The sequence below is a fragment of the Opisthorchis viverrini genome (assembly GCF_000715545.1).
Source record: "Opisthorchis viverrini unplaced genomic scaffold opera_v5_35, whole genome shotgun sequence".
NCBI lineage: Eukaryota > Metazoa > Platyhelminthes > Trematoda > Opisthorchiida > Opisthorchiidae > Opisthorchis > Opisthorchis viverrini.
The window spans coordinates 464,582-476,283 of NW_008751691.1; the positions used below are offsets into that span (position 1 = coordinate 464,582).

General features: G+C 45.8%; 2 protein-coding genes across 2 annotated transcripts in view; one reads left to right on the plus strand and one right to left on the minus strand.

Moving 5' to 3' along the window:
• Positions 1-11,702, plus strand: part of T265_02720 (hypothetical protein) — a gene marked incomplete at both ends in the record, with an annotated part of 28,573 nt that overhangs the window by 11,882 nt on the left and 4,989 nt on the right. Inside the window, 7 exons of the mRNA XM_009167035.1 lie at positions 1,307-1,353; positions 1,486-1,545; positions 3,624-3,668; positions 3,822-3,926; positions 4,012-4,251; positions 7,781-7,829; positions 10,622-10,774. Of these exons, the coding sequence (XP_009165299.1) occupies positions 1,307-1,353; positions 1,486-1,545; positions 3,624-3,668; positions 3,822-3,926; positions 4,012-4,251; positions 7,781-7,829; positions 10,622-10,774 (699 nt within the window). The remainder of the gene's footprint in view (positions 1-1,306; positions 1,354-1,485; positions 1,546-3,623; positions 3,669-3,821; positions 3,927-4,011; positions 4,252-7,780; positions 7,830-10,621; positions 10,775-11,702) is intronic.
• On the minus strand, positions 588-2,770 carry T265_02721 (hypothetical protein; the record flags this gene model as incomplete). The annotated part of the gene is made up of 2 exons (XM_009167036.1): positions 588-696; positions 2,685-2,770. 2 exons carry the CDS (start codon positions 2,768-2,770, stop codon positions 588-590), a joined length of 195 nt encoding a protein of 64 aa, XP_009165300.1.

The window sequence follows — 11,702 nt, forward strand, 5'->3', positions numbered from 1 at the left end:
TGTGTGTGTGTGTGTGCAAGTTCATTAATCTGTGACACTGGTGTAGGGGACGCGCACAAGGTTTACTCACCATTGTATGTCATAGAAGCTGCTATATGAGCTGTAAATCGATTGATGCTGCACTACCTCCATGACCCTTTCAATGTCATTTGAAGCGTGCTTCTCACAAATGTTGCCTTTTGTTGCCCTTTTGATTCCTTTGGACCGTAGCGTCAACTTTTCAAGCTTATAAGACTGAGTATTTCAATGCTCTTGGTATCTTCCCATATGTGGGGAATGTGACCATTGTGAGGGATAGAGGTGAACATGTTCTGAGAATATGGGTTTTTTGTTCATATCCATACCACTCGCGTTTGAACGGTCATCCTCTTGTTCTGGTATAATTATTCCGGTGAGCCCACACCAAAGGGAAGCACTGGACTCGAGTTTCGCTCTTATTAGAGCTCATCAGCAGTGCGTATCCAACGGCCGTGCAGGGATTTGAACCCCGGACATCTGACATGCGAGGCGAGCGTGTAACCACCAGTCCACCAACGCACTTTAAAAGCATCTGAATTATCACGTCTGAACAGGCGAACATGTTCACATCACTTGAGCGATGTGATTAGTGTGCCCGACTCATCGAACGACGACCCAGTAACTGTCCTGGTTGTGACGATCGACATGGGTTTTATTTCCTCCGCACAAACACTCAGACTTGGTTGTGGGAATAGCGGAACAGCAGCACCATCTCGGTGAAGACCGGATCGTCCGGGAAATACTAGCTGTTCCCGCTCCGTTGTCTTGTTGCCTGAGCCACTTATCTTGCCAAAGCAATGGCTCTAAACTCGTGTCGCTCATGTTTGACGTAAAAAGGGTCCAGACGCAACCAGAGGATGACTCTGAAGTGAGGGAATCACCAGTGATCTCAGTCATGCTACTAACCATCAACGGGTATTCCGTGGCGAGATACGTTGTTTTGTGACTCTGCCCAGGTTGTAGAGGCACTCGCTTCAAAGCTCTTACATTCAGTGCTTGCTCCAGGATAACATACGAACAACTGTTCTTGGGCCACACCACTTGCAATGTCTGATTATGTCATTCTCGTCCTCCTTTCTTCGGCGAACGGGTTGTTTATCTGGATGTTTTTCAGCTCAATAAATGAACCGACTTCTCTCGCGCTTTCTACTGGCTTTTACCTATAGGTGATACCGCGCGGACTGGAGTTAGACTATGGAGCGAATTACTATCTGTCAGTTTCAATGAACTCTGGCATATTCAGCATGCATGTGCTTTAACCGATTTCTTTCCACGCTTTCTATGTCAGATCCTGAGGAAGTTGGACTTGAGTCCCCATCTCGGGCACCAATAGTGGTACGTTTGTCCTCCATTCTCCAATAACTCGTTATGTGTAGTCAGTACCAATTCTGGCAGTGAGATAGTAGAGATGAGTTCTTTGTGATACTTGAACCATTGTCAACTCATATAACTCACGTTTGCTTACAGAAACTGTTTGACTACTCAGCACAGTCGGACCAAGTCGAAGAACCTCAGGGGTCAACGGAGGTGAGTACTTATCATACGACCCGTTTGGCTTTACGGTTCCAAACCAGTGATATTTAGGGATTTTTCAGTTTTCCCAGATGAATATTCGTTTGCTTAAACCGCACATACCCGCTGTTCGTTGTTTGCTCATAGCTCATGCAGTTGGGGTCAGGTTGAGCGTCTGCTAACTTTTAAATTTCTACGGACTAGGCGCATACCAGACTGTACCTCTGATTTCGCTGTGCCTTATCCGCAGGTAATATTGTCATTTCCATGAATTAACGTCCCAAAAAAATTCCAGCTCTCTTCCAACGGTACGGCAGTCTCATGTCTCTCTATCTCATCCCGGACAGATGAACTATCCACACTCTGCAGATAATGCTGGCTAGGCCACGTGTGTACTTTCCACATGGCACCGTTCTCTCTGCTCAGTCAGGATTGTAGCAACCAAAAAATGGCGCTACCCCCTACCTCTCCGCATCTAGGTCCGGCATTGCCGCGGCACGATCCGGCCTAACAGCCATCCGTGATCAAACGTCGTAGCTATTACCTAGAGGTTCATAACAGTTCATAGTTTTCAGTTCACTTCCAATATACATGAGCTGTTTTGGCCATCGTCTTCAGTGCATAACAGTCCTTTCCTTATAGTCACTTGTTTCTCGCCTAAGTAGATGAAACCAAAGTGCTTTTCGTACATGATTTGTGGCTGACGCACTAGGCCCAACCGACCATACGATGGCATATAGAGATGCGTCACTTCACGTCAGGGCGGTTTTATAACATGATGCTCGAGTCTGTAGCACTGTCATCATGTGGTTTGCCATACACCGATGCTCGCCTTGTTCGGATAAGGGAGATTCATCTGATGCCTCCATGTGATCAGCTCCAAATAGGCCTCAATCAGTTTGCTTGTCCTGGATTCTCCAGTCCTGGTTGTCTAACATGGTTATGGACTAATTCGTTGGCAAAACTCGGACGAGAAGTTTGTGGAAACCAGCACAGGCTGATGCCGAACGTTTCGCAAATGCCCTCTTCGTGGAAACGTGCGTGAAAATGTTTATATTCCAGTTGAAATTCAGTGGCAGTCATTGTGTTCGCCGTCTCATAAACAGTGGTATGCGGGCTAGATGGCTCAGCAGTTAGAGCGCTAATTTACTGACCGAAAGGTCTGTGGTTCGAACCCGACCTCTGCCTCTCGACTTCCCCTGTCTAGGCTTGGGCAACCTGGCAGTATCTCAGCCCTCATGCTTCCGGGCGTTATATCAGCTAGGTACCAAAACGGTGTTACGGCTGAACGATTTCGATTTTTCCGGTGTGCATCATTACCAGGTGATTAAGGTTGTGCGTGAAACTTCTGCCACCCCAGTCGCTGTTATTGCAACGCGATGCTACAGCGGACCAGCTAATTAACCCCCTAATGCTAACAAATCATGTTGGCTTTCAGAACGCACGTGACTGTCAGTCAATAATCCAATTCCACAGGCCACGTATTCTTACATATACCTGTACATACATTGATATATCAACGTATACCAACAGAATTTGGTAATAATAATGAAAACTTACGGAGGCTATTCCCGTAAACTATTCCACTAGGATCTTGGCCATCACAGAAAACATATGACTAAAGACGAAGATCTCCGTCTTTGTGTATACTGTCTACCGTACACCACCGACCTGCATTCAACTCTTTGAGGTGGCTCATAGTGGCATTCGCGTCCCATAAACAGGGACTTTGTGCAGCCTAGTTTGGTCCAGTCCTTTTGTTTGCTACCGTGCTTGGACATGGTGTGTCTGTTTTGAACCCAATCAGAATTTTGGCGCTGAACGAAGGACATCAGCCAGTGGTCTTTTTGCAACATCCATTCACTCTCTTTATACATGGTCAGCCAGTCGTTCCTCCTGACTACAAGAAGGTAGTTTGGTTGGTTGAATTTTCATCCCAGCAGATGTCCAATTGAGCTGAAATTGATTCCACTGTAAACGTGTTTCCTTTCCAGGTGTCGATACTCATATTCTAATAGTTTCAGAAGTGTTAACCTGTTCATCATTCCTAGCTACGTTTACCCGGCACAAATTGATTTTACCTTTTTTTCCAGGACATGGAGCACGCGACTCTCCGTTGTCGGTTTTCCTCTCGCGATGTAAGTGGCTCTTCATCATCCGACCACCAAGTCGGCGTTCGTTTTTAAATTCCCATCTCTCTTGTTTCTATTGTTTGAAGTGTGGCTGACCTACTGACTTCCGTTTCAAAGGGCGAAAATGCATCCACTTAGTGTCTTCCTCCCTGTTTTCAGAATCTTCCCGAACTATCAGAAGCCGGCAGCTCAACACAGTTGACCGGGGGCGCACCATCCGTGGAAAAACATGCCGTGTCGTTTTGGTCCGCACTACGCGTACCTGTAAGTCCCAGTCGTAGTTGCCTTCTTTGTGGGCTAACCATCGCAATCGCTCTGTCACCGTTTTCTCTTTACCTTTGCCTTTCAGGGTGTGGTTGAATACTCGTTCTGTCTGTTCTTCTCCAAACTCGTTTCCTACACTTTCCTATTCTGGCTACCCAACTACATTAGGGAAGCAGGCGGATTCAACCCCACAGATGCGGCTGATTTATCCACAATTTTCGATGTGGGCGGCATCATAGGTGGCATTTTGGCCGGTGCGGTGTCCGATCACACGGGTGCCAGTGCGACGGTTTGCGTGATCATGCTGGTGTTCAGCGTTCCAATGGTAAGTCCGGTTCTGATCACATGCCCAACTCCTCTTTTTATTTGCACTGCGTGTAGTTGTGTCCCTGCAAAATCTATAGAAGTTTACCTGGAATCGGTCTGAGTGCAGTCCCCCAGGTTTAAACGTCACCTTTAACCGGTTCGACGGTTTTCATTTTCAGTTATATTGAATGATAAAAGTGGTCATGTTTCTTCATCTGCATGTGAAGAGGATGTCCGAATGCGTTACTAACGTATCTTATGACACCGAATCTTCGTCACCTGTTCACTCGTGAACTCATTATCAATGTATTCCGTTGAGTAACTCGCTATATTCAAACGGCTCACTTCAATCGACCCAGTCAACTTTTCACCATCGACAGATGGGGCGAATAGCCCGGCGGTGGGTGTGCGTAGTACATTCTTTCGGAAACGTGGGCTCGACGGAAAGGCGATCGGTCAAAACCGAATCATGTACTTTTTACTGTGGGACAGTAAAATTTCACACGTATCCGGGTGTTTCTTCCACAGAACGGGGCACAAAACCCGAAGCCGTCCTTATCCAGTGACTCTGATATCCAATACTCCTGCATATCACCGTTCAGCTGTAATACCCTTTCGGTGCCTAGCTGATATGCAACCCGAAGGAAGCACGAGGGCTGGGATACCGTCAGGTTGCCCAAGCCTAGACAGGGAAAGTCGAGAGGCAGAGGTCGGGTTCGAACCACAGTCCTTCCGGTCAGTAAATTCGCGCTCTAACCACTTGGGCCATCTCGTCCCCCCCTGCATATCACACGCACCAGTGCAACACTGGTGAATTTACCTGACGGTTTTAGATTCCATTCTACAGGTCATTAGGCCCCATTTTTCTTTAGGTGACCGAGAACTGCTAGGCGTAATCAGTTATTACGAGGCGTGATTTTGTGTAACAGTGAAAAGTGATGATCATTTGGAACTCAAGAGATTTTGAGTCATCTCATGTTGCTTCATCCTGGTTTCCAACCATGAAACGTTACAGCAAATGAGGCTGTGTACACACCCACTGGGAAGCTATCGTCTAACTCACAAGCCAAGTCTAGCAAGCACAGTTCACCAGCATGGTGGGTTACCTTAGTAATTGTGCTTACAACAATCTTTTTGAAGCGAGATGGCCCAAATGGTTAAAACGCGAATTTACTGACCGGATGGTCCATGTTCCGAACCCGACCTCTGCATCCCGACTTCCTCTTTCTAGACTTGGGCAGTATCCCCGCCCTCGTGCCTCCTTCGAATGACATGTCAGCTGGACACCGAAAGGGTGTCACAGCTGAACGATTTTTTCTATTTTTTTGAGAGTCATGTGGACAGTAAGTTGGGGTTGATAGTGTTGGTTATCTTCATGGTACCTCATGGAGAGTAACTTGGAAAACCGTAGAATTTCTCCTCTCCCGTTTCGGAGGTTCGCAACCTCGAGAGCTGATCGCAAGGGAAAGTGCATTCGTACGCTTAGAGTTGCCTTATCGATGATGGCGTTTCTTCTTGGTGGATTTCCTCGACATGTAATGGTATCTTTCCCATGGAAGCAGTGTCTGTTATCAGTCTATCGTACACAAATGAAACCTCGTCAAACTTTTCGGTAGTTTCTCAAACGAGAGCCATCTGAAGAGGCTGATCCATTTAGGACTTCAGAACAGCGTTCTTCTCCATCTCCCTGAAGCAAAGCCGCTCCTTGGAGATACCGTAACGGTGATTTGTTCTTCCCTGGCGTGGCATAGCAGCTACGTACCAAATGGGTGCTACATCTGAACGATCATTATTTCATACTAACTGAATTCGATATCGCGTGCTTGTCCAGACTTCCTTCAAGAGGACTGAAACTCAAATTTTCGGTTATTGTCTGTGGTCTAGAAGGTAACCAGAACTGGTCTCAAACTACCAGTGAAGTGTTTGTGCCTCACCTGACACCGAATTTCACCATAAATCCTTCGTCCTAACTTCCTTGTTTGGAATTTAAAATATCCTGAGCGACTTCGCGTTCCACACTTTGACATCCGAGGGTACGAAAGGTGTTAAGTTCCATCATCGTTCGTTGTCATTTTCTTCCGTGTTAGTGGCTTAAATTTACCGTTCTGCCGCGGAATTTTCCCTAAGTCATGTTCCTCCCCATTCTGTTTGTGAGATTTCTGTTTTAAGGTAATGCTAATTGGATTGCGCGCATTCCCCGGAGGACTGACCAATCGGATTAGTTTGAAACTAAGCTTTGTAAAAGAATCGCTTCGTCCTGGAATGCGACGGCGTTGGATAACACTGTGTGATTTGAGTAAAAACCGTAGGTCATTAGAATATGTACACGTGCGGTATTTAGAAACGATGTCCACTCCATTTGACCATACGCATGCGTCATTGATCAGTTGCCAAATCAAAATTCCACTACTATCGATTGATTGATTGGACAACTTCCATCTCGTTTTGTAAGATATGAGACAGCATATGATAACTTGGTCCAGGCTACGTGTTTCTGTGAGCCACACGGGAGGTGGTTCATTAGGGAGCTGGGTCACGTGATCATTTAGCTATTTGGTTGATGGTGACCTGTCAATAATTGCACTTGACTGAGGTTTGGTGTGATGGAACATCCACCCGAGGAATCCGAATAAAGGTAGGACCTATTGTTGTTATCTCCAGTTAGCCTGCGCCAAAAGCTAACATCTCATCACCATTTGAGCTCAGTTACTGACCGGAAGGTACGTGGTTCGAACCCACCCTAAGCATTTCGACTGCTCCTCTCTAGGTGTGGACAAGATGGCAGTATCTCAGCCCTCGTGCTTCCTTCGGGTGGCATGTCAGCTGGGCCACAGCTGAACGTTCGTTCTCATCATTTAAAAGGCTCACTTGTCCTTAAGGGTAATGCAAATTGGGAACAATTTTTCATTGATTTTAGTCAACTTCCTAATGAATCATACCGTAAGCTAACCTCAATCAACCGCTTTACCGAACTTCCTCACATCACTATCAGTCAATAAGCAGCTCAGAGGAAGAATAATTTCACAAAATGCGTGGAACTTCCTTCTGAGTGGTCGTCACTCGAGGAGCCGATCAACACGTGGTCATCTGATGTGGTTCACGTGATTGACGGATGAGTGGCGTTATATTCTTTCTAAGTGAAAGAAAATCACACAGCTGTTCAGCCGCTCGTGGCTAAATGGTCAAGTGTTGGACCACTGGCGGAAGGTCGTGGGTTGAAAACTTTCTGAGTTTCGTGAGATGCGCACCATTGATGGTTCCCAACAAGGATGAAACAGTGCTTCTCGACTTTTCAACATAGATTAGTTTCACTTACTGAGCGAAGTCTCAGTTGAAAATTACCAAATCTCCACACACTACTATCAACCCTACCAACCGCCTTGCTTCCAATTGGTTTTGGGTTAAAGAACCGATCTGTACTGCTTCTGAGGGATTTAGCTCCGAGTTTGGCTCCCATACTATTTGGTCTGTTCACCTGATACCAAATTCTACGTGTTTTACAATTGTCGCTCATCTGTTGTCTCTCCCATTTCCCCCTCCCTTTACAGTTATATCTCTACTTTTTGTATGGGGCAGTCTCGGTACTCAGCTGCAGCTGTAAGTCTTTTTATGCTGCATTGTGATTACTTACTTTCTTACTCGTCTGCCGTCTCTCGCGAGAGGACGGGTGGACTTCAGAACTGACTTTCAATGCTCTTGAAATCCGATCAGTAGCCATGTGCAGAGTTAGGCAGCTCTGAGTTTGTAGATAACATGAATGTCGGGACGTTCGACATCTTGCGTAATGGTGTGAGAGGCGCTGTCTTGAGAACGATGATGGGGACTGAAGTGGGGGCCAGTTCACTACTGTAATCAAGACATATCATGGAATAGTTCGTGACTTTTCGTATGGGTAGTGTTACCGTCATTACCCTGCTTTTCGAGGGAGGTATCTTTAGTTGTTGCACAACCACGTATGATCTACAGGTACTTGCAGGAAACATTTTGAAGACATCATCATCAAGATCGTTGCGTTTCACAGGTAATCTCTTCCTCCCAATCCGCCAGAGGTCGCCCATGTTCCCGCGGTTGTTGGTTTGAAATCCGAGTTCAACCGTCTCCCCTAGTGCTCCGTCAGGTTGTAGCGCCTGAAACACCTCAGTTCGTCGTTTCATTTTGGTGGGAACACCAACTCGAAAACATGGCGAACATGAGCTGCAAACTAGCTGGAGCACTTCACTCGGTTGCATTTTGATTGCTAAAACTCTGCCACGTGACCATTTCTTCTGATTAACTTATGGCCATGTCGTGCGATGTTCTGGCGATGCAATTCAAGTACACTAGTCTAATTTGAATATGAGGTCTCATCATCTTTAACGACCTTGTTATGTTTCATGTAGTTGAACATATCCGTGGAAGTACTAAGATAGCGAACAAAGGTCGTTTTTTTCGGATTGTTTCTCTAAGCTTATACATCACAATTTTTATCAGAAATCTCGTGAAAAGGTTGTGTGAAAATCAGGGCTACATACATCTTAGTTGGGGAAAAATGAAGAATTACACGAATGGGGTTACACGGGTCAGTGGGTCACGGAATGACTGAGTGAAGTCAGTGTCAGACACTTTTGTGGGACTGGATTTTTCGCAGGTCATCTCAAGTTCAGAGGTCGCACATGTTTCTTCTGAACCCAAATTTGGGGGTCCAGCAATCGGATTCCAATCGCTTCTGCGATCAATAGCAGTCTGGAGAGTACGAGCCGTGATCGGTCCAGAGCTACCCGATGCCGTTGAGGTTTCTCTTCGAATGATGCCTCTCGTAAAAGAGTAGGACGTATAGTACGGTGGTGAAGAATTGCGTGGACACGTTTTGTGCAGGGCAGAGGCTATTACAACCTAGGGCACAATGATTCTAAACATGAATGCAGCAGCTGGGAGGTGCTTTTAACCTTTTGATAGCAGATTGACCCCACGTTAGTATCTCATTGTCCTAATATGATTTAATTTTCAATTTTTCCAGCAATTATTGATCTATCCCTGGGTTTTTCTCCTGACCTCCAGCACCAAACCGACATGTTGATTCCTATACCCATTGTGTTTTCACACACGTCCGACCGATTTTCAACATACTTGGTCGCGAGCAAGCCAGTTTTCTAGGTCACGGTTGCTGTAGGTCGGTTACGCGCCAAACTTCACCGGATAATAGCAGTTTGGACGAACCGGAAACTAGACACCAGGCACAGACATTTCGGATTAGCTTTTCAATACCGAATAACCAATGCCGCACGCACTGTGTTTATGGTGGCTTGGTCAACAAAGACCAAACTAAAGGTCACCAAAGCGACACGATAAACCATTGTTTAACGCGTTAGCCATGGTCTAGCGGTCACAAAGAATTGTTGCAACCACGCAGTCGCATCCACGTGGTTGAACACCGGCAGACCTAGGTCGATGAGTTTTGATTCTCAAAAGTCCGCGAAATTTAACCCTGGTGGTGATTAGATATACAACTGAAATGACGTGTTAAGCGCTGCAGACATCTGTAAACCCGTCCAGTGCAACTGTTTGTGTGGGTTGTCAAATTTCAACCGTTTATGTAGTACAAGTGCCATTTTAAACTTTTTGGAGATTAGTCTCTAATCATAAAATTGTTTATTCCTGTGCTACTTAACTCCCACGTTGGTCGAGAGTAAGTCCTCAGTACTCAAACAAATATCAAGGTTTAAACATCACACCGAAAAAGTCACATAAAAGGTCTTCGGTGTGCAACATTGAAATTCGGTTTCTTGTTGCAGCAAACTGTGTTGATCAAAGTCCAAAAGGAAATGGCGCCACCTATTGATTTGTAAAACTATCAGATCTCACACCATCACTAGTCAATAAGTAGCCTAGAGGGAGAGCAATTTCACAAAATGAGTGAAACTTCATCGCTGGAGAGGCCAGACAATACGTGACCATGTGGTGTAGCTTGCATGATTCAAGGATGAGTGGCGTTATGTCTTGTCTAAATGAGAGTTAATCACACTGCGGATCAGCCAAATGGTTAGGTGTTCATCCACTGGCCGGAAGGCTCGAAACTCTCTGGTTTTCGTGAGGTGCGCACTGCTGAAACAGCTGTACAGTGCTTCTGGGCTTTTCAGCATAGATTATCTTCACTGACAAGACGAAACAGCTATTGGAAACTATCAAACCTCACATTATCATTGATTTATAAAAGCTCGACTGAATTTCCTCTTGTGTAGTTGTGAGACAAACAGGCTTGTGGATCACACGATCCCCATTTCTTTCACATTGAATGAGCGCATAGAGATGTCTTCACCATTGTGGATGCCGTGCTTGTAAATACACACACCTGAGGCATACCTTTTACTGAAATGTCTTTTTATTTCACTGACTATCCTGCATTTGTCAAGTGTTACTCCTTCCTCTCGGTCTACTGGTTAATGGGCCCTATGCTTTGATCACCACTGCTGTCTCGGCCGATTTGGGGACGCATCCGTCGTTACAGTCGGACGCTCGGGCACTCGCCACAGTTGCAGGAATTATTGACGGAACTGGATCTGTGGGTGAGTTGCGTTGGCTTGTCTAAGCGAACTGACCAATATAGATAAAAGAACCGCTGTGCTCACTGTGCTGACTTTGTGATAAACATCCATACAACTTTCGGTCTACGTAGTGCGGCTAATATTGCGACAACAGGCTGTGCTCTTGCACGGATCTGCTTCTTTTTTCCCTACTTATCTCATCGTTTGATTGGTGGATATCTCAAACCACGCAACCCCAAAGTGGAGTAATTAGGTACAAGTAACTTACTTATGGTACCGGAGTTACACCACCACACAGGTGCCTGAATCCACCGAAAGAGGTCAGCGAAGTGCGCGCTGTGAAGCCCTGTCGGATAGCGATTTTTCTAGAACACTTCGGCATCACACGGTACCACTTGGCTAAGAGAAGGACACTCAATTTCCAGACTTCATGGAGTGCTTTATGCAATCGCAGTGATCTAAACAGTCCGTTCTTTACAAATGTACGTGTTTATGGGCGATCTCGTTTCTTGCGGCGTTATCCCCATTCTGATTGGTTCAAATTTCACATATCACATTGGCCAGTGACACTGCTACCTCATGGCAAATTGAGTCGTTTGGTTGAAGAGGTCCTTACTGCTTCGCACGCCTTATGAACTTTGTGCGGCACATTCAGTTGAAGGACATCATAGACGAGAGATCCACTTGAGTCTCCCGTGGAAACCAAATCGATTTGGAAGGGAGTGTACTTGTCAGAAACAATCTTTCTTCCTCTTCCACTCACTGTGATCAAGCTTCATTTCCATAAGACCATAATCGGCAAGTCCATGCTAGCCGACTTATGTCAGACTTATGTCAGGTTGGCCCCAGCTGAAGAAAAAAGTGGGCTCTAGCGATTCTGGCATTCACTTATTCAGCAGTGCTGCTGTTTGACGTATTGCAACCACTTATGAAGTTAGTTCATCATCCC